General features: G+C 34.1%; 1 protein-coding gene across 1 annotated transcript in view; it reads left to right on the top strand.

Moving 5' to 3' along the window:
• Window positions 1-24,425, top strand: part of LOC117171976 (transcription initiation factor TFIID subunit 12) — a 174,585-nt gene that overhangs the window by 129,158 nt on the left and 21,002 nt on the right. The window contains exon 3 of the mRNA XM_033359673.1: window positions 14,413-14,605. Within this exon, the coding sequence (XP_033215564.1) occupies window positions 14,413-14,605 (193 nt within the window). The remainder of the gene's footprint in view (window positions 1-14,412; window positions 14,606-24,425) is intronic.

Here is a 24,425-nt window from a genome sequence, read left to right on the forward strand (position 1 = left end):
TTAAAAATAACTACAGATTATATTTATAGTTTCTCTAATGGATTTCAGTGGTACATCTCACCTTATAATCCGCTACGATTAATGATAACCTGTCCAATGGAATAGGATGTCATGGAAACCATTTCCTTATCAACAATTCTCACATTATCAGACCATTGCAAAGCTACTACGGGAAAACAAACATTCTCCGCGGCAACTCATTTAAACTTACAGCAGCTCAAAAATTCTGCCCATGATTTAGCAACTGCACAAGAAGACCTTAGCTCTTTTTTAGCTGAACGCCGTAATCATTCATGGTGGACTATGGGCACTACCATCCTTGAACGTCTAGGATATACTAGCCTGGCAATATTAATGCTAGGACTACTGTGGAAATGTGGACTAAATAATCTACTCAGATTTATATTGCTTACAACTCCATGCGGTAAAGTAATTTACAAAATCAAGGGCCCAGCAACAATTAATCACGCAACCTATGACCCCGTGGCAACTCGCATCAGCTATCACTCTGCAGCATCAACCCCTCTTTTTAAAACCAGTGGGGACATGGTTTAATTTCCGAGGGATGGAGATGTGAATAGGTCTAGAGTCCAGCTACTTCTGGCGTCTTATCATCCATACATATCTAGATCTGAAGTCCAGCCATCTATGAGCTCTGACGTCTTATCATCCATACACATATAAGCGGTCTGGCCTCCTGGCACGGCAGCATTCTAATATTGTAACTGGAAGCAGAAACTCTGCTCGAATAAATATTGAAATCCAAAAGTCTCCAAAATTATAATCCTTTCCTTAAATAGAAGAAGAAATACAGTTCACAATATATAAGTTTCAGTGAAGTTAATCATTTAAAATGCTGTGCAAACTTTGTTTAAAGTGAAATTAGTTGATTAATTTGCAGTAAAATATTGAATTTGTGATCATCATCTTCATAAACAGGGGTTAACTACCCCCTGTTTCTAACATGTACACAAAAATTCTTGAATTCACCCAATTTAAATTTCATTTTTGAATTATTGATAAAGTGGTATAAAAAATACAAGACGTTATGTTAGTTTACACGCCATTTCAAATTCAAATAGGGTAAACTACCATTAATGTAAATTTTCATTTTATAGAACGATTGTAATAGTTGTAGTTTAATCGTCGTACTAAAAAATTATACTCAGGGCAGAGAAGATTGTGGAAATAAAAAACATCGCAGTCAACGGATATGAGGTACCACAATTCTGATTCGAAGCGGTTAAACAACCCTCAAAGCACGTTTCATATTGTTTAAAGTTCTAATGTTTCGACTTTATGAGATTTTCTGCGATTGAAAATTATTCAATTTATCGACGTCGCCTATTTCAAAGCTATTTTCAGTTTCCTTATTATTTGAATGAATGTTTTAAGTCACGTGATTTCTAAGTTTGAGTGTGTGACCATAGCCTTGTCGCTTTAGAAAATCGTGTGCGAGCAGCAGTGAATCGCGACAGATCGTTGTCCGATCTTTTCGGATCAGTAAAGTGATTAACTCAATAAAGACATAAAATCTTACATCTTACAAAAATCTCAATATAATCGAGTGAGTGACTTGTCTGGTTCTCAAAAATGGTCTTTGTCAGCCAAGTATTCTATACTTGAAATAAAACTTGAACTATTCATTATTTCTAACGATTCTTCTCTGTCTATTCCTGATGTGGCAAAATTAAATATTTATAAACATAAACATTAAACAAATGGTCCTTCGAGCCGGATAGAAGATCGTGAAAAAACATTCAAAGGTGTAAAATTAATGCAGAAAAGACCAAAGTGAGAAATTTTATTAAGTGAAAGCACAGGAACTATAAGGAAAATATGACGGCTTGAGGTTACATAGCAAGGATATAAGCTGGTGACAACGTCTTCGCATGTGCTGTCAGGCAATCTTCCTTCTCCAAGCAGTCTGTACTGTACTCTTTCATGCAATTTTTAACCTTCTTCAGTGGTAAGATGAAAACTTTAATTTACCCATGATGAGAGAGGCTCGTTCTGACAAACAAAATAATAATAATTCAGACCATATTATTTCAGTGATGATTTATGGACATTTTATTAATAATTATGCTCTCGCACACTAAAATTTGCTCGCGTTGTCAGAGCACTTTAAAACTAAAGTAAGTCAGTTCTTTACTTTGCAAATTAAGAATTTCAATTGTAGCTGAATTATCAGCAATTGTCAATTTAAGTTTCTCCTTTTGCTAAATCGGATGCATTATTCTCTGAGTTATCAGAGATTTCTCAGGCGATTCTACGCACTGAAACCAATATTAAGAAAATCGGAAAAACCAATCTAACAGGGGCTACTGTCAGATCATGGATAGAACTTCATGACCAACGCTGCAAGAGTTGTGAAACCCTGCATCTGGAAATTAAAGTTGGAACTACGTCGGCTGATCGTGAGAAATTGGAATATTTCACAAAGTCTAAGTATCTCACTATTGAAGATGCTTGTCTCAATGCACGAGATTTTTTATATAATCAATTGGTCTTGCTCACTCCTGAGACTAAGGCTAATGAAAGTTTAAATCAGTCTCAAGTTATTCGTCTTGATTCCTTGTCTGTTAAACTTCCTCAGATCACTTTACCGGAGTTTTCAAGAGACTACAAGGATTGGGAGAGTTTTCGCGATTTATTTAATGCTTTAATAATTCAAAACGATTCCTTGTCAGATGTGACAAGATTACACTATTTGAAATTATCCTTAAAGGGCGAAGCTAAAAGTTTTTAAGCCATGTTTCGGTAACTGATGCTAACCTTATCTCCACTTGGGAGTCGCTAAAGACCAGATTTGAGAACAAGAGAGCTTTAATCTCAACTCATTTACAAGCCTTTATCAATCTTCCTAATGTGTCGAATAATATTCTGGAAGACTTAAAAAACTTAGGCGAGAAAACAATAGAGTCTTTGGCGGCTCTCAAAAATCTTAAATGCTATTAAACCTTTAAAACCTGGTGCAAGTTCTCAAGAAAAGAGTAAGGCTTCAAAACAATCGGGAGTTAGGAGCCACAATGCAACTTCTAGCTCAAAGTGTCTCCTTTGTAAGGATAATCACTCTTTATTTAAATGCAACCAATTAAAAGCTCTGCCTGTGGACAGGCGTAGGGAAGTTGCTATAAATAATCATTGTTGTTATAATTGTCTCACGTCCAGACAATGACCTCATAATTGTGTTAGTAAATTCAAATGTTACAAGTGCGATAGGAGACATAATTTCCTGTTGCATTCCGATGGTTATAATTCAAATCTGAAAATTCAAAAGCTGAAAATGGAAGAAGTCACAGATTTAGAGTTTTGCTGAACCAAGAATCTGAATGTTATTTTATTATCGAGAGAGTAATGAAAATATTGTGTCCACGCTACAAAAAGGTTAAAGCAGTAGTATATGGGGTTGGAGGAGTTAATATTGGTTCTTCAAGAAAGTTAGTAGAATTTAATTTAATTACTACAGAAAAGAACTGTCCTAAAGTCCACTTCCAAGCTTTAGTATTATTACACCTTACATCATATTCTCCTCCTGTAAGATCTAATGTGGGGAATGTAGATCAATTAAAAGAGTTAGGGTTAGCAGATCCAAAACCCTTTAGCTTCCGTCAAGTTGATTTGATTTTAGAAAAGCCGATAAATAGGGCTCATGTTTACTTCCTGTTCTCCAACAGGATATATTGGGTTCTCTTACTGCGCAAAGTACCGTTTTTGGTTGGATATTATCTGGGCCGGTTTCAGTCACAAATAAATCGGAATTATTGTTACAATACTCCAGTTTCTTATCAGAATATGAAAGCCCTGGACACATGGAACTTCTTCAAGAAAAGGAATTGGATAGTTTTCCACAAACTGTGTATTCGCATCATCACCCTATCTTAAGAGAAAGTCGTTTCACTACTAAGTTGAGGGTTGTTTTCAACGCTTCCAGTTTAACTTCCAATAATTCTTCCTTGAATTCTCATCTTCACATCGATCCCAAGATTCTCAATGATTTAGTTTCAATCATTATGGATTGGAGATCACATCGCTTTGTTTATATGGCAGACATTGAAAAAATGTTTAGACAAATTCTAGTTCACCCTCGGGATCGCGACTATCAAATAATTATCTGGATTTCTCGTGGTAAAAGGCTTGTCGCTTATAGACTTTTAACCGTTACTTGCGGTACTGCCTGTGCTCCTTATTTAGCTAACAAAGTGGTTAAGCAGTTAGCTTCTGATGAAGAAAATACATTTCCTTTAGCCCAAACTATGTTAGAAAATATTTATGCCGATGATGTTTTGCTTGGTGTAGATAGTCAGATTAAGGCTAAACAGGCGCGAGCTCAAGTAACATTGTTAGTAGAAGCTGGCGGTTTCCATTTGCGAAAATGGGCCGCAAATGAACCCGAACTATTGGAAGATTGTCCCTCGGGAGAACACGAACGTGCTATCGAATTTCCGTTAGCGGAGGATGCTCAGCTGAAGGTTCTAGGTTTATTTTGGGATCCTGAGTCTGATTCATTCCTTTTTAAAGTGACTTCTTCTTTAGTCGAAAATCCAACAAAACGGATTGTTCTTTTATTAATAGCTAAGTTGTATGATCCTATGGGTGGCTAACTCCAGTTATAATAGTGGCAAAAATGTTAATGCAGGAACTTTGGCAGCGTACACTCGACTGGGACGACAGACTACCTGATGATCTTAAATTTCAATGGTTAGATTATCATGGTTCTCTGCAAAAATTAGAAGCACTTAAAGTCCCCAGGTGAACACGACAACTGCAGACAAAAGTTGAATTCGAGCTTCATGGCTTTTCTGACGCTTCATCAAAAGCTTATTCAGCTTCCGTTTACATGAGAATTCTTAGCGAAGATTTAAAGGAGGCTCATGTTTGTCTACTAATGGCTAAATCTAAAGTAGCTTCCTTTAAATATGTATCAATTCCGCATTTGGAGTTGTGTGGAGCTACGTTGGTATCTAAGACACTTTTGTTTGCCATGGAAACTATGTCATTGGATAAAATTCCTGTGTACTGCCACGCTGATTCTGTAACAGTTTTGGCTTGGCTAGGAAAACATCCTTCCAAATGGCCTATGTTTGCTGCCAATAGAGTTTCCCTATTTCATGAGCTGGTACCTCGCGCGAAATGGCGATACATTTCCGATAAAGATAATCCGGCCGACTGCGCTACACGGGGACTCACGCCCGAAAAATTTATAAGGCATTCCTCATGGTGCCAAGGCCCACTTTGGTTAACTTTGCATTCCTCAAAATGGCCTGAATATCGCTACGCAGCCCCCTCGCAAACAAATTTAGAACAGCGGCCACTAGAGAGTCATCATGTTTTGAGTGTAATCAAAAGTCCATTCAACCTGATGCTTAAGTTCTCCTCTTTGCCAAGATTGCTTCGCGTAACGGCCTATTGTAAAGGGTTTATTGATGTCTTTGTGTTCAAGTACTCAAAACTTAATCAGCCTAAAACTAAATTTTCAACCATTTCTCTTAATGCGATTGAAATCCAATAAGCTATTATATTTTGGATTAAATTTGTCCAGGCAAATTCCTTTTCTAATGAGATAAAAGCTTTGAACGAAGAAGGTAGGGTGGTTCCAAAGAACTCGCTATTGAAAAGTTTGAATCCATTTTCGGATTCCAACAATCTCTTAAAGTTAGGTGGAAGACCACGCTATGCTCCTATCAGTTTTTTATGAGAAGCATTCAATCATTTTGCCGCGTCACCGCATAAGTGAGCTTATCGCCACGCATGCTCACCTTCGATCTTTACACGGTGGTCAGCAATTAACTTTACATACTCTCAGACAGCGGGACTGGATTTTAGGAGCTCGCTCTTCGGTTAAACGGCTGATCAAAGGTTGCCTGGTGTGCACACGTGAGAGAGCTGCTTTGTCTCAACAACTCATGGTGGACTTACCTGAATTTAGAGTAACTCCACGTCGTCCATTCACACATTCTGGGTTGGACTATGCAGGCCTATTTAATGTTTGCTTTGCTTCCGGTAGTGGCAGAAAGAGTTACAAAACTTACGTTGCGCTTTTCGTCTGTTGTACGCTAGCTGTCCATTTAGAACTCGTTTCTGATTATTCATCTTCCGCTTTTCTCGTGACCTTTCAGCGATTTTCTTCAAGGCGAGGAAGACCTATACACTTGTACAGTAATAATGGTATTACATTTCATGGTGCTAACCGGGAATTAAAAAATTGCCTTTTGAATCTTAGACTGGATGCTAATTTGCATAATGAGTTAGCAATTCAAGGTACTTCTTGGCATCTTATACCTTCTTCCGCTCCTCATTTTTAGGGTTTAAGGGAGGATGGAGTTAAAGAGTTTTAAACACCATCTAAAAAGAATTGTAGGTGCACATACTCTTACATACGAAGAGTTTTATACCCTTCTTACTCGTATAGAAGCTTGCCTCAATTCCCGTCCTATTGCCCCTCTTTCAATAATCCTGAATACTTTTCCTATCTTACACCTGGACATTTTCTGATTGGAGCCCCTTTGACCAACATTCCAGAACCCTCATTGGAATTTACTTCGGAAAATCGTTTAAATCGATGGCAGTTAGTACAACAAATTTCAGAGATTTACTGGAGAAGATAGGCTGTTGATTATTTACAGTCTACAAAAACGCTACAAATGGTGCAACAAAGAGCTAAATCTTGTGATCTGTGATATCGTTTTGGTGAAACATGATTCGTTACTGCCTTCTAGATGGTTGTTAGGCCGTATAATTAAATGTTACAAGTGTAAGGACGATTTAGTACGTTCTCTTCGCGTAAAAACTGCCAGTTCGGAAAACGAACGTCCGATTACTCAGATTTGTCAATTCAATATTCAATTTATCGACGTTGCCTATTTCAAAGCTATTTTCGGTTTCCTTATTATTTGAATGAATATTTGAATTCACGTGATTTCTCAGTTTGAATGTGTGATGACAGCTTTGTCGCTATTCCTGATCTGGCAAAATTAAATATTTATAAACATAAACATTAAACACATTCATGAAGTATTTTAAATGTTTTAAATTAATTATTTTGGTATACAAAATTTTACAGAAATATAGTTTATTTATTTTCAATATATTGTAGAAAATAAAATTGTTTTACGCTTCTTGCATATATTCCAGGAGAAATTGTCTTTCATATTTATTAAGAGCATGTTGTACTTAGAAAATTATCAATATAATCAGTTTTAGGTTCCCCCGGCTTTTTTTCTAGAATAATAAATATTTTGTCTTTAAAATTTGGAAAATGATAGCGAACATGCTAACACTTTTTTTGTTGGTTAATTCAAAAAATTTTAATTTATTAAATTTGAATAATTTGTATGGCGCGTAGGAATTAGAATCGGTTTTATCAGTGTTAGATTCCCCTGGCCTTTTTCCTAGATTAATAAATATTTTGTCTTTAAAATCTGAGGATGATAGCGAACATGCTAGCAGACATCCCTGCACACTTTTTTGTGGGTTAATTCCAAAAAATTTGGATTTTTCTAAAAACGTGTGTGTATATTTCGAGTTTATGAGTGTTACAATTCTCTCCCATAATTATTCTCGAGTGCTTACGGACAGCATCGGCATAATAGAGAGCTAGATTATCGGAATGACAGAAAGCTGAAAAATGGCCCTCACTTCAAAATAATGCACATGCATAAAATTTGTATTTCTCATTTTTGTACAAAAACAGCCAGGGGAACTGTATCCGATTGACCACACGACGAAGTATCACATACCCTTACATGATTTATGCATATGCTGGTAAAATTGTTATACCTAAAGCAATTCCAAAATGAACCACAGGTATGATCCAGCCATTAAACATAGAGGGATTTCAAGTTTATAAACATTTTCTTAAACGTTTTTAACATGATGTATTATGGCATAAGTAGGACATAAATCTACACTTTAGAAACATTATTAATAAACCTTAATCTGTTTACCATTAACTATATTCTCCAAGATATAGAAACCTTTTTCAGTACTCATGATGTAAAAGTTTCTTTAGAAAGCAGAAAACAAGATTTCGAAAATCCCGTAGATTTTGCATGTAAATAATCTTCACAAGTCAAATATGCATATTGTGATGAGATACCAGTTATTAGTTGTTATTGGTGAGACGATGTTGTTCGTCCCTGACGAATCCTCCCTGTATCGTTCGAGATAACATTTTCTCACGTCTCCATTCATTTCCGGTGTCCACTTGATCCTCTTTTTGGCCTGCACACCCAGGAGTTGCCGGCGGAATGAATTTTCAACCTCAGATCTTATTCGGTTGATAGTTCTTCTAGGGACGAGGTTCCCGTCTATTATCTGACGCCTCCGTTGTTTAAGATCATCTTGAGTTAATACATCAATTTTCGGGAAGTTCACTACAAGGTTCTGGCGAAGAACCATCCCGTCAGGTGAACTTGTGGTCGCTCCCATCCCGTATTCAAATAGGCAGCGCATCAAGTACTTTTTATTATGTGTGGCCGTGCTATTCCTGTGGAAGTGGTGGGCTAAGGGTTCACAACCGAACATTCCTCCGCAGGCACAACTTATGCCGCATATACTGGAACTTCAAATTCTCTAAAATTGTTTCTGTCGCGCATTAGAGGTCTAGCATAGTTCTGCTTGACTTCGAGGAATGAATCATCTTCGTTATCCAATTTTCAGCATCAGCCGAAAAAAACATCACAACCAAAGAGAATAAAAAGACAGGTATAAAGACCTTATAAGAGAGCCACGACGTCTATACTTGGAATATTCTGTTAAGCTAGTCGTGATCATCGGTGCTTTTGGAGGTGCGAAGCTTTCACAGGTGAATATTCTGAAAAGCATTCCTGCATGCCAACGAAATGCTAAGACACTTGCGGGGGAAATGCAGAAAGCGGCCGTCCGTGGGTCACTCCGTCTCCTCAGGGTGCAAGAAATTTTTACCGGATCATCGTATTGAGTCTATTGTAAACTGTAACCACCTATCTCACGGTCGTAAGACGTTGTTGCAGCTGAGATTTACCCCGATTTCGCCAGGAGCGCTTGCAATTTTGTAGATTGGCGCCCGCTCCCAATGAAATCCCGCATTTGTCATCACGAGAAACTAGGTATATTTTAACTTCTAACTATGTATATTTGGCTGATTTTTTTGACTTTTTTTATTGCAACGTGACACCGCTACAAATTGTTCCTCTTGCTGAGAAAATGACCTCTGATTTAATTCAGAGTTAAACAACAAAAATCAGAGTTCGCACAAGGCCACTTTAGCGTGCGTCATTCGGTAACCACGATTTTAGTACCAATTATAATACTATATGTATAAATTTGAGTTGTTTTGCCATTCTCGTGGTTCAAAAAACAGCGTATCTCGTTCACTATTCAGAAGACGACGTACATCGCCCGCTGTTTACGAGACGTCGTATCTCGTTCGCAGTTTAAGACACGTATCTCACAAATTTATAATTTTTCAGCCTATATCAAATTTTCAATAAAACGGCTATAACTTTACATAGTGGCCAATTACAGAGTCCAGCTAGAAGTGCACGCTATATTTTTTCTCATTTTTTAAGTAACTAGTATGCATCCAATGGTCCAGGTTGGTCGACTACGGAGCCCAGTTGGTGCGCTATATATTTTTTTTCTGTTTTAAGTACCTGGTGTGTAATTGTAACATTATTTACTTATGTTTAACTGAATATAATATAGAAAATAATCAAGAAACTCGTTACTTAATACCAAATGAGGGGTTGTACGTCAAAAAAACTCCGATTCGAACTCATCTAACGAAAAACATCCGCTGAGCGAGCTCGAGACGAAAAGTATCGAAGTTGTTCACTTACCGCGAAGAGTATCGCTAAAGTCGCGTAGCCGTGAAATGTATCCGAAAACCCCCCATCTAAGACGAAAACTATTCGTTTCTCTGGTGGGCTGAGGGTTTGCTGGTTTGGGAATTGTAGACTTTAGGTATGTGGGCTTGGGGTTTGTGAACTTGGGACTGATGGGCTTGGGGTTGGCTGGTTAGGGAATTGTAGACTTAGGGTTTCTGGGCTTAAAGATTATGGGCTTGGGATTGGTGGGTTTGGGGTTTGGCGTTTTGAGACTTGGGGTTGGCGGGCTTGAGCTTTGGGTTTGGTCTTTTGGGGCTCGCGGGTAAGGGGATAGCGTGTTTCAAGTTTTTTGACTCGGGATAGGAGCCGTTGGAATTTACAGGCTCTGGTTTAGTCAAGTTTTTGTGGTCAGATAAGTTTCACACCAGGTACTTGAAATAGAAAAATATATATAGTGCACCAACTGGGCTCCCTAGTCGACCAACCTGGACACTTGAATGCATTCTAGTTACTTAAAAAAGACAAAAAATATAGCGTGCACTTCTAGCTGGACTCCGTAATCGGCCACTAGGTAAAGATATAGCCATAGGGGTTTCAGAAATATATTTTGTATCTCATTTTGAAGATATTCTTTATTGTCAGCAGCGTAATTAATTAGAAATAATTATTTACAAATAATTTATAAGTTCTTTTCAAATAAAGTATATTGCGCCGTTTTATTGCAAATTTGATACAGGCTGAAAAATTATAAATTTGTGAGCTACGTTTCTTAAACTGCGAACGAGATACGACGTCTCTTGAAACAAAAATCAGACACTACGTTCTTCCACTCACCCGTCGATATTCGAATTACAATATGTGACGTGCCACGAGAAAAGGGTACTAACGCGGAAAATATCGCAAATCTGTTTTTGGTCTCTATCGATAGTTTCGGAGTTCTATCTACCAAAAAATAAAAATTTAAGCATTACTTATACCTATAAAATAGCTTATTAGATTAAATATACTACTAAATATATTATTATATATACTTATATATTTATGCTTTTTGGTTATTTCTTTACGGGGACACGACTGGGATACTGGATCACGACTAGTGAGAGTGTAGTGGTAAGTAGAGGGGCAGGTTTTCAGGATCGCCTTTCACTTAGAAAAGGGCTCCACTTCTATTGCTCGCCATGTCAAATTCTAGTTTTTCGCGTTAGTCCCCTTTTCTCGTGGCATGTCACGTATGTAACCTGATAAATTTACGATATTACAGTACCTATTTGTAATCTGGTGTGATTTCACTTCAGTTGAAAATATGAAAATAAAACGAAGGTTGTTCAACTTGCAGTCGACTGTAAAATTACTACGTCCAATGATGGAAATTATTCGATCGGCGTGGGACATAGTAAGTTTACGTAAGGAGATAAATTTACTTTGGGCTTTAAGTCTACGAAAGTGTATGTAAATTTTGATGATGTGTGTTTTTCTATCGTGAGGCAGTAAGTCCGCACAGACGAACGCTTCTGAATTATTTGCTGGGCGTAAATTTTGACTATTCGGGACGAGTGATTGCAAGTCGTGCCAAACGATAAGTTTCGGAGCCGCCCGAATGTCCATTTATCATTTGTAGCGCATTTCGTTTGTTATTTTGTACGGAAAATATACTTTAAGGTTGTTTTGCGATTTTGACCAACTTGGAATTTGATAAAAGGTTATTATATAAAAATGCTTATATATATATATATATATATATGTGTGTGTGTGTTTGTGTGTGTGTATGTGTATATGGATATATATACTATTATATATACTATATAATTATATAAAATGCTATTCTAAATAACTATAAAGGATGTTTGAGTATAACGGAAAAGTTTAAGGAGACCGAACCTCAAAATATCATTTTGACTGTATGTGTTGATTTACGACCCGTACGTAATTTCACGATCGACGACGGGAAATTCACGTCCTGCATGTATTTCTTCATGGCGGACGCAGGTTGAGAACAAAAATATGTATTTTTACAGAATTCTGCTTATTTACTGAGTTCCACACCGATCAAATAATTTCCATCGTGGCAGGATGTAAATTTACACCGTTTTTTTTACAGTGTACACATTGGGCTACGGGAACCCGGTTCTGAGCTCAATTGTCGGAAAAACTATTAAAATGTACAGAATTGAAATCTAATTACGCCTAAATATGGTTTTTTTGCTTATTCAAATTGAAGAATAGATGTGATGTAAAGTCCTGTGCGGTATTTACGTCTGAGGATTTTGATATAGATTAATGTGGTGACAAGAGTTTACAATAACTTTCACATTAATTATTTTTTTATTTTTTCATTGTAAACTAGTTTAAAAGATATTAAAAATTATTATAAGACGTGTAAAAAATAACTATTTTCATTAGATTAAATAGTAATCACTGATGTTTAGGTAAAACAGATGCACGAAGTTTAAAAAAAAAACAGAAAATTGATAGTGTTGTGAGTTCTCGTATAAATGTGCCGAAAAGAACAAATTTATCCAAAGATGATTGTATAAAAATCCATGATTTTAAATATTATTTGCAGTAGCCTAAAACTAAATTAAAAGTTTGAAATAGAACCAGCAAAAATGAACTATATGAAATTTTTTTAAATTAAAAAGCATTTTCGTACTTGAGTCGGTGTATTTGCTTCGGTCGCACACGAAAATGATGATTTTAACTCAAGTTTGCACTCAAATGTGAGTTCTCTTGCCTCGTGTGGGTTCATATGGGTGCATCGCAAACGTATGCAACCATAACAGTATCTAAAATGCAGTTGGAGTTTTTGCTCCGAGTGTACAGGAAAATAATATTCTTGAATTTTTTAATTTAAAAAAATCCATATAATTGATAATTTTTGTTGGTTCTATTTCACAATTTTAATTTAGTTTCAGGCTACTTTAAATAACACCTAAAATCATAAATATTGATACAATCATCTTTGGATAAATTTATTTTCTTATACGAGCATTCACAACACAATCAAAAGGGATAGATTACCCTAGTTTTCAAAATTTGATTCAAATATTAATGTTTGTAAATCCAATTACTGCAAGAAATTTGCCTGAATTCAGCAAAAATACTATTTTCAGAATTCTTTATGACCTGTTATGGTTGATTTGCTTTAGCACCAAAAAATGTATGTTTCCTTATTCGATTCGGCAGCTCAATTAAATTAAATAAAAAAATCTTTTTGAAAGAAATTCTGAGAGAACAAACTCTTAGATCTGCATTTACCTTATAGTAATATTACTTATCTAAGCATGCACGCAAAAGTTTGGGCGCCTTTCAGCACGTTTGATACTTTCTTAGATACTTAGATGTTTTTTGAGTAAGTAAGTTAAAATCTGTTTGGGGAATTCCCTCGCAGGTGAGACTTGCGGCAAAGGCAATAAAGATATTAAAGTGATTCAAACTGTAACGGATAGGCTCTGTAATTATTTTCCATCACCTGGAAGGATATGATAGTCTTAGTTTTTGTGAAAATCGCGATATTTTTAGACAGTTTTTTTTTGTTGGAAAAAAAGTGTCGGAAAGCAGGGGGGCCCGTTTTTACTGCTGACCGCTGGTGCCTTTTTTCGACCCGTGATCAGGTACCATCCAACGATTCAGAGCCACGGGTCAAAGAAAGGCACCAGCGGTCGGCAGTAAAAAAAAGGGCCTCCCTGCTTTCTGACACTTGTTTTCCAACAAAAAAAAACTGTCTAAAAATATCGCGATTTTCACAAAAACTAAGACAATCACATACTTCCAGGTGATGGAAAATAATTACAGAGCCTATCCGTTACATTTTGCTGAGTTGTTAAGCTTCAAAGGCAGATGCCCATCATTTTCTCGCTGATGGTAGTGCTTCTTCCTGTCCCAAAGCTTCTGAACCGCCATTTTTTACGATACACCTTCGTCGAACATTGTAAACATAACTTGGGCGAGTGGTGCTGGAAATTACTGCTGACTTTGATACACGTTAACTCCGCCATAAAAAGAAGTAAATTTTTTCAGATAAAAAACCTATGAAATTCTTCGTAAAATAATCCAAAGTAGAGATATTTTTAACTATTGTGGAAAATACATCACGCGAGAAGTTCGAAGAAATTTAGGAATATGTCTTCTCTGTCTCTACTAGAGGTAGTTCGGTGGAGAATTTCATCAGCCTTTTGACCTTTTTTTTAATATCTAGTTCCTTTTTTAATTAGTAATCGTATACCTTTTGCCCCCTCCCCTATCACATTGGACAAATGTCTCTCAAACTTTTGTTCTTACTAAGCCCCAACGTTAGATAATATTCTCACTCATGTCTGTCGACTTTATTGAAAACATATGTAATCGGGCCTGTAACCTTAGTTAACCTACTGAAATTTCAATATTTGTATACCGTCCTTTATAGCTTGCGTGCAAGTCCCTTGGCTTGCAATCAGAAGTTTATTCAAAAATTTATAAACTATCAAAGTTCCCTGGATTTTAAGACCCATGATTGGTATCAAAAGGGAAAAAATTGTAGAAGTGGTTCATTAACATTCTGAAATGTAAGCTAGGATTTGTACAGTTTAATTTATATAAGATGCTTTTCACTTTTATTTTCCAGTTCTTAACAAAAACGAGATTACAAGATTTAGTAAAAGAGGTGGATCCAACTGAACAATTAGACGAAGAAGTTGAAGAGATGCTTCTACAATTAGCTGACGACTTTGTCGAAACGACGGTAAATGCGGCGTGCTTGCTTGCCAAACACAGACATGCTAACACCGTTGAAGTAAAGGATGTTCAACTTCATTTAGGTATTGCACATTGCTTTTGTAATATACTAGAGACCGTTTATAATTGCGTAAAGCTTTTTGGGCAGCCAGGGGGGTAAAAATCTTACGTCTGTGTTGAAGTTGTTGAAGCCTCACAAACCATCATATCTTACGTATTATTTCCCGCGAATATGTTTATGCTACTCAAACGATCACAGGAACTAGTTGAATTTCTCTTATTCAGTACTTATAGATTTAAAGTCAAACCCAATTCTACTGAATTCTTTAGCGCGAATACTGTTTCGGACTGGTCAATTCCACTTAATTTGGGAGAGCGTTAGCCACACAATTCTATTTAAAATGTTTATCACATATGCAATGCGCGCTCTCAATTTATCGAAAAGTGTCTCAATTCGATTAAACGAACCAGAAATAAAGACTGAAACGAGTTTAAAGCCATTAATTCGCCCCTATAATTTTTTTACTGGGTAAAAACATCGAAATACAATAAACGTAGCTCGTTCTCAGAATGAAATCGGACAGGACAATAATAAAAACATGATTTTGAGCTCACGCTAGTAATCTTTAAATAGTATTAGTCCAGACACCAGCCCTATAACCTATTTTATGATTGAGAAAAAATAACGCTCATTTTAAAGTACTAACTGAAATACACTTTTTTTGTAATAAACACTTATCCCCTAAAGCTAATAATTTCCAACATAACAGATATTTTGTTAGAAGTCATTTTATTGCTCTACAGCGAATAGTCATTTATATGAAAATATTGATAAATTGTTTAAATGTACGTAAGAAAGGATGAGTGTTAAATTTGTTCCTTTTAAATTAGTGTACTGTTTTCGGAAAAATTATAAAAATCTCAAAATTGGTATGCTTAAAGTGGTGCTAAAATGATGGTATCGCTCAAAATTGCGAGATTAAAATATATGTACCTATAAAATTGTTTAAATGTAGGGGCAGATTGCAAAGACAGAGTAGAACAGTCCTGGGCAAAAACAAATTAAAAAGAAACAAGAATAACGAGGAATGTATCATATGTTAAAATATTTATAAAAGTGTAATACAGTACCCTCCCACTTATTGCACTACCACTTATCGCGATTTTCCCTACTCGCTTTGTTCCTACTACCGACTTTTAAAAAAATGTTGACATACAATGTAACCCATTTAATAAGTTAATTTCAATGTATGAATAGCTATCAATTCTAGACGAATACAAATTCAACCCAAATTGTTTTATATGGAAACACTTAAATGCATATCCAGTCGAGAGTTCTCACATTTTTATTTTTTTCTGAATAAAACTTGTAATAAACCATAAAGATTTTAGGATTAGTATGAAAAATTTCCATAATAACCTGTTTAATGTTCTCTACAACATGTTTCTTCAACTGTCAAATGTTGAGATTAATTTTATTCAATAGATTCGATTTTCTGAATCAATCAGATATGAGTATGGAGCGCATGGGGAGAAAGATTGTTGATGTGGTTAGGGAACTCACCTATAGCGAATTCCAGTCCCAGATTTTCGCGTGAAGTTGGACAAGTGGGAATGGATATTAGCCCTTCAATTGTAAGTGTCCTATGTTTCTGCATATAATCAAAAGGAGGGGAAAATGTGAACAATTTCGAAAATTACTACTAATTCAGGCATACTATTTAATATTTTGTACTTTCATTCCGTGAAGAGTTATTTGCATTAATTTTTTTGAGGCAACAAAATAACAAAACTACACTCTAAATCGTCGAAACTACATCCATGAATATTCACCAAATATAAATAATTTGTTTAATAAACAAATCATTTGTTACAAATTTTGTAAACTAATTTATGGTTTTTATTTTTCATCAGCTGAACAATTTTTGCTGTTATTACAATCAGAAGAAATTAACTCAGAGCACTATGTTATAAAAAAGTAATGAAAATAAATGTTCATAATTTTTGTAAACAAAGTACGTAAACGTATCGTCAAAATTCCGCCTTATAGTAAATTCTTTAGCAGAATGAGTAGGATTGTTAATGTCCGAAAATTTTTTTTTTAGATCTTAGTCTCTTTGGTTTCTCGCTTTTACTCTTTCTATCTTCCTTAGCTTTTTCTGAAATTTATTATCGTCGTTTTTGTCGTTGCCTTTTGCTTCCTTAGTCTTAGCTTTATCTTCTTTCAATTGAATTTTCCTAATTGCTCATCTCTGCATGTCTGAGATGTTAAAGCATAGATGACTTTCCTCAATTTTCCTTTACTTTCTTCAATGGGGACGTGGTTAATATAGACTAAAAGTGAACAGAAACGAATTAAGATTCAAAATGTATCAGTAATTTATTAAAACTTACAATTAACTTAGAAGCTATCGCTCTAGATGCACTCGGCCGCGACGCGTTTAATACTGCCGGAGCTCTCGCACCCCGGTTCACCAGTTCCCTAGCCTCCGAACACAAATCCTGAATTCCGCTTGGGTCAAAAGTAGGTAGTTTCATTAGATTTTAAAAAAATTCCGTAACAACACTTTAATTTTAAAAAAGAAGTTTATTTATATTTTATTTATATAAGGCATGCCTGACTACCTTGACCTTTAAGGGCATGTGATACTTATAAAATAGTCGATTTTACCAGTTTCAGGTTCCCTCGGCTTTTTTTCTAGAATAATAAATATTTTGTCTTAAAAATTTAGGAAATGATAGCGAACATGCTAACGGACGTCCCCACGCACTTTTTCCGTGGGTTAATTCAAAAAAGTTTTAATTTAGCAAAATGTGATTAATTTGCATAGCGCTTAGGAAATAGTATCGATTTTTTCAGTGTTATATTCCCCCAGCTTTTTTCCTAGGATAAGAAATATTGTGCCTTCAAAATTTGGGAAATGATAGCAAACATGCTAACCGACGTCCCCATATACTTTTTTTTGTGGTTTTTTTATCAAAAATTTTTTGATATTGCTAACAACGTGTGCGTGTATTTCGAGGTTATGTGTGTTACAATTCACCTGAACGTTGCTTCCAAACTACACAATATTTTTGGCCGAAAACTGTGGACTTACAAATAAACATAGTAACTAATCTCCCGGAATTAACCTTGTTTGCAGGCAATCAAAAAAGTTTATTTCATAAATAATTTCCAGATTATCGGAAAGGCAGAGATCAAAAACGACGTAACAAAAAAATAATGCATATGCATAAAATTTTTGTTTAGCACAATAAATTTTGTTGTTATTATATCCCTCAAAAAAGAGTCCAGGGACGTCCGTTATGATATTTTATAGCATTTCGAATTCAGTTTTTAAAAATTTTCATTTTCGTGGAAAAATGCCGGGGAAACTGTAAGTATCACATTCCTTCAAATATATCTACTTGAGTGACTGCGGAGAATTTCTCTGAGCTTCTCTGACCCTAGAGAATCTTTAGAATATACTCAGAGATTTCTATCGGTAGGGTAGTGCTGATGTTATCCTTGTTTTAAATAACATATTTAGTATAAAAAAGATAATAATAAAATAATTCAAATTATAAAAAAGGTTAAACACATTTTTATATTTAAATTTAAAAGTAGAAACAAAATGTGAGTTCTGCTTCATATAAAAAGGCTGACTTCGAATTAGATCATAAATAACAAGCAGAGAGGCTATATCAATAGTGTAGCCGACACTCAAGGGTCCTTTGTTAGGCTTTCGGATTAAAATTTAGAAGTGGATTTTTTTTTATTTCATAGTTAACAACCTAAAACATAATAATTCGGAAGCTACGGGTTTCGATGATTTCAGATATCTAACTTTTTTTTAAATGCTCAAAATTAGAATTAACACAACGTTTCTCGTCAATGGAATGAGATACGCCGAAAAAGACATTTTTTCATTCAACTAGAAAATTGTACATTGTATATTAATATGAGAAAACTCATCATTTAAAAAAATTCTAATAAGAAGAGAAATTTAAAAAGGGAGAGCGGATTAGCCACGGCCAACTACTGTAAATAACTCTGTCCGTCCGGTACGTGACAAATACAAAAGGAACATTATATTACCGTCGCAGCACTCTTAAGAGGAGCACGAAAAAGACCTTGAAACGGACCAAAATCTCTCAGACTATCTCCGAGACTGTATTGTTTCAAATTGACTCTTTATAGACTCAAATGGGCCAGGCTATTTTGCTAGAGAAAACTCAGAGATTTCTATCGGTAGGGCAATTCAAAATTTTGTAATTCCAAATGATTTACATATGTGAAATTTTTTATTTATTAAATATGAAATTCTCTTTCAATTTTCAGCACTTGAAGTTGATATGATTTGATTAGGAAAGTTTTCATTCGGATAAATGTCAACTATCAAGTCTTTATATTTAAAATGAAACCAACTCATAATTGTACAATTATTCAATTTTCGACACTATTATATTTTAAATTTTGGGTCCTTCAAATTTTAAAGCTGAAATTTGTTGTTATTTTATTTTGACGCACACTATATATAATTTGTAATGCTTTCATGTTGAAACGGTTGTCTCTGAAATTGTTAAATCGTGAACAGTTTGATTTATGTGATTATAAGTTTTGAAACATTATGAACCTTTCAATGGTTGCAGTGCAGAACTAGAGATTTGTCCGAAACTGGGCTTTTTGTATACAACATTCTAAAACAAAATCTAATACATATTTTTTTAAAAGGATTTGTTCGAAATCTCATTTTTAATATAGTAAAATAAGACTGTTGGAGATTCAAAACCAAATAGTTGACTGTACTTGTATCCCATCTTCATATATTTTTTTTAATTCTCTAGACTCTTACCTTTTTTAAGACCATTTTCTGACCATATTTGTCTTCCTAAATTTTGTTTAAAACAATAAATAATAAAATGCTTCTTTCTCAAAGAAAAATCTCTTCAGTCAATCGAATTCCAACCAAAAGTCTTAAATCTTCATTTTCTACAAACTCACATTATAAGGTTTTTTTTACTTAACTTTTTGCCGTGCAATCAGAAATTATATTTTCTTGAATTATTATTATTGTTCATTTACAAATAAACATATCCCTTTCTTCTCTTTATACATCTTTCAGCGACAACTCATATGTTACAGTGCGTAACCGCGACACGAAATCTTTATTTTCCCGAAACGGATTAATTTTTTTACATGAACACGTTTTTATTTCTATTTGGCTCCCCTATATCTTCGTAGCAAGTTTTTATTGTTTTTTTTTTATTACAAAATTGATTTTAGTCTTTATCCAAAGAAGATTTTCAAACCCCATAGAATTTGAACCTCCAAATTCTTGAATGATTTACTCGGAATTGGTGAACTTTTTCTAATCAAAATCATCTCTCAATTTAGTAACTTAACATTTCAGAAGCAAGTTTTTATTTTTTATTTATACTGAAAATTGTACATCTTATCGTTTTTCGCAACCGAGCCTTTTCCAATTTTAAGGTACTGTCACTTTGAAATTGTAAACTTCTACATTCGGTTTCTCGAAACTGGATTGTTTTAATCATACATTTTCTTCTCTCAATTTAGAAGCACTTCATCTCGGGACCAAAGTTTTGTTTTATCTTCAAATGGTGATTTCGATTTTACAGAATGTTATTTGGTTCTCCTGAAGATTCCGCTCTTGTTGCTTATCTTGTTCTGTACTGCAGTCCTTCATTTATGAGTGACATTGTAAATAAAAAGATTACGATACAAATACAAAATAACTTTGTCATTTGGATAAGAATAATTTCATTTTGAAGGAATAGTTCTGTCATAGTATATTGTTTGGTGCCGAACGCCAGTAGGGCCAGAATTGTTCGATTTTTCAGACTTCCAGTTTAACGCAATAAAGAAGTATGTATAGAAGTTATTTTTAATTAAAAAATAAACGTCGTTAAAAATTATTTTTAAATTTAAAGAAAGCGCTCCTATTACTAGGCGAATTGTTGAAAAAACAATTTTTTTTTTGCACTTTTATAATTTGAATGATTCTCTGCGAATCTCTGTGGTACGTTTTAGCATATATTGTATTCGGGAATTATACAAGCATTAGTTTTATCAACAATATTTTTCTTTAATACATTTTTGTAAGTATAAACATACAAAAACATTTCTACTAAATAGTGTACAACCTAAATGAGAAATTTAGTTTAAATTTAAACAATACGAACATGTGTCAGTAAATGCATAGTTTTTAATATTGTATTTCCCGTTTAGTTTGAAGCCTTTACGTATTTCCTACAATTATTTATTCAATATATTTGGCTAATTAATAGCTTATAGGCTAAAAAAAAGAAAATATGTAATGAAAAACAACAAAATCAATGGGATCTAACAGAAGTATCAGAAGTGCTCCGACCTCTCGTTCCAAATATATACTTGCTTTTCTTTATGTCTCTAGGTTTAATCCTTCAATTTAAAGGATGGGGTGCTCGGAAAATTTACTGAAGCTAACAGAAGATCTTGAGTAAACATTTCCAGGACACTTTCCTTCCATTAAGTTCTAGGTTCTTCGATAGAATTTTTTAATTTAGAATTTAGATCTTTCAGACCATCCAGATACAACTGATTTTCAAGATTTTCAAAGCAGGCACCAAAAATACTTTTCCGAGACTTTATGAATCTATATATTTCATGAAATTCCGTGTCGAATTATATATACTTTGAAGAGACTATTTTTTGACACCTCATTTATATACAGGCCGCTCAAAAATACTTAACGCTTTTTCCTGACAGTTTGGACCCCATTCCTGTCGCTTTTTATATATAAGGCTTGTGTAAGTTTAACATTAAAGGGAACCTCGTGATGCCCCCCCCCCTCCCCCTAGGGCGTTACAAATTTTGTTAACGGCCTCGTATGTAATATGTATTTTTCTCTAGAGCTTATTGAATCGCCGACTGATTAGGAATGTGCATTGTCATTAAATAATTAAATCCCCAAGATGAACTATTTTTTGAAGTTCTTTAGGACGATGTTGCGAAAAAATTGAAATATTTCTATGTATTCTTAAGTCACAAATAATTTTTTTCTGGGTAATGTCAATTTCTCAAATTACAAGAAAAAGCAATTAAAACTAAAACTCGAAAATGATTTTCATAAATAATGAAAATCAATTAGTGATTTGGAGAGATAATTAGATATCTTCCATGAAATTTTCTTACAATAAAGACTGTAATTAAATATAATTTTTTGTAACTTCAAGACGTTTGAAACCAAAACTATAAAATTCCACAATTTTAAACACAACTGACTTGAAATTCTCATAATTTCTAAGTCAAATCACTTTAATTTCAAAGTTTTAAAAATTAGACAGTATAATTTCAAAATTAACAATGTCTGTAATTCTAAGTTATAGTAAATAGTTGGAAATGAAATAGTGCTACTTTGATTTTGTATTAGAAACCAAGGAGGATAAATACTCACTTTAGAATATCAAATACCAATATCACGTCATGAGCAATCAATAAACAAATAAATATTAATCAAATTTGAACAACATTGCAATTAATTTCTACTGTAAATATTTATGAAAATATCAGAAAAATATTCGTCTTGAATTAAAGATACAGTTCCTTTAACATAATTTTCTTTATTTAACCAAAATATGTTTAGAAATGTAGATAATCATCTCTAATTAAAGAAAGATCTGTATTTAAACAAAAAATCATTGCTTTGAACTCAAGAAATGTCTTTGAATCAAATAAGACCGTGGCTACAGGTACTGAAATTTCGGTACAAATGCGTGGATTTTTTGGTAAAAATGGAGCTGGAAAAGGGTCTACTTCTACCGAAATTTCGATTTAACTGATTTTTTGGTACTTGAAGACACTTCCATTAAATAAACTTTTTTTTCGACTGAAAGCTCATGAATATATTTCTTTAATTCAAAGAACTTTTCTTTGCAATGGAGAATATTTTTCCCGATTTTTGATAGCGAGATTTTTGTTTTTAATCTTTTTAATGCTTAAGAGTAATCTCTCATACACTCGTAACATTCACATAAGCTATAAGATATATAGGTAGATCTATGAATATTGTATAGCAATCACAGGTGTAATCTATATAGTTATTAGATTTGAAAAAATCGGAATATATGTACCTATAATTAAGTATATATAATTATTGGCGATTGGTCAAGACAAAAAATGTCAAAAGCTTAAATGTAAAAAGCTGTCTTTTTAAAGATGAAAAAAAATACAGATTTCAAATACTAATTGCGGGCAGACTGGTCTTTGTTTGGAAAATCAACTATTTGGTGGAAAATTTATCTCGTTTGTTTAATAATAATTGAAATGTACGGTTTAATAAATTCAAACGCTTTTTAAAACCTTTCCCTATTTAGCTACAAAACTCAACTCTTTTGTTGAAAACGCAGTATCATTTAGTTTGAAATCTTAGGAATGCGTTACTAACATTAATGTTATTTAGAAGGATGTATTTTCGTATTTTTTTTACAATTTCATCATTTATAATTCAGAAAGTATTAGAATCGTATGAAATTTCAAACCTCAGTTTTTCAACGTATCACAACTTTTTACGACCGACAGTTATGGTTTTATCAATCGAAAATTCGATGCAAAAATTGAAAATTTCACTCTTTAGCCAAGATGCGTACACAAGTTGAAAGAAATAATAATACTGGCACTTTATAAAAAACATATAATTTTGTTATCAACCATTTTTAAATAAGACTTGATATTTTGGTTTAATTTTGTAAAATACTATAAAAAAATTCAAATTTTGAGCTACACGACGTAAAATACGAGAAGTCTCAAGGAGGAATTATAGCTTTTGAAAATCGCTACAAAATTTCTTTTAACCATTATTTTATATGACTTGTCATCATGGTCTTATTTGTCGAATTTCTGGGAGAAATTGCAGCTTTTAAAAAGTCCTACAACATTTTTTGCAACCGTTTTCTGGATAGAACTTGCCATTTTGGTTTTATTTATCGAATAACTGATATAACATTTCTAAATTTTTTAACTAAAAAACGAAAATTTCCATTCGAGATTTTCATGCCCTTATCTCTAATGATGGTTCAAAGTTTAAAAGGACTCCAGTCTCCAAGGCATTGTATAATAACTACTTCTCTTTACCTGCTGTTGTATACAGTACAAAAGACAAAAATGTTCTCTGAAACATTGAGACAATTATGTTTGAAATACCTCTTGTATTTCAAAATGTTTTGCAGCTTCTTCTTTCTTCAAAAATCCGCCCGCCTCGATGGCACAGTCTAATGGTACGCGGTTCGCGAGCTAGAGCGCGCCCAAAGCGCGTGTCTATCGGATCTCGCAGTTCGCACTCATACTAGTTCTACATGGACGCGTTTTCGGCTGCGAAAGAGACAGAGTAATTCGTTAACGCGTTCATGTAGAATTGGCGTACATGAACAGATCCGAAAACGCGTCTGTGTAGAACTAGTATCAGTAATGCGTTACCCCGCACTTTGCGCTCAGATATTTATTATTTGCACTCAGAATGCTTTAATTAAACTTTAGCGAAAAAATCTCTTTCAGGTCCCAGTTTTTTATGCATACCCATAGTCTGAATGTTCTACCTAATTAAGTATAGTTGAAGATTACGTTTCTCAAAGCTCTATAGGCTTTGAGGTGCAGATTCCCATCTTGACGCTTGCGCTTCGCGCACGATTTTCAACAGACTTTTTAAAATGTATATTTGCTTTCTGAAATAACATCACAATATTAAAAGGTACAATCTTTTCTTTGGACTTCCTCCAACATCTCGAGTTGTTATGCTAAAAATATGAATTTTTTCATAGCGTTTTCGATGAGTAAAACAATACTACTATAAGTCTTCTTTCAGATATTTAACGTATTTGCGTCTTTTGGTGCAATATTGAAATTTTATATGTTAGCATATGCAC

Source organism: Belonocnema kinseyi, chromosome 4, assembly GCF_010883055.1.
Source record: "Belonocnema kinseyi isolate 2016_QV_RU_SX_M_011 chromosome 4, B_treatae_v1, whole genome shotgun sequence".
Taxonomy (NCBI): Eukaryota; Metazoa; Arthropoda; class Insecta; order Hymenoptera; family Cynipidae; genus Belonocnema; species Belonocnema kinseyi.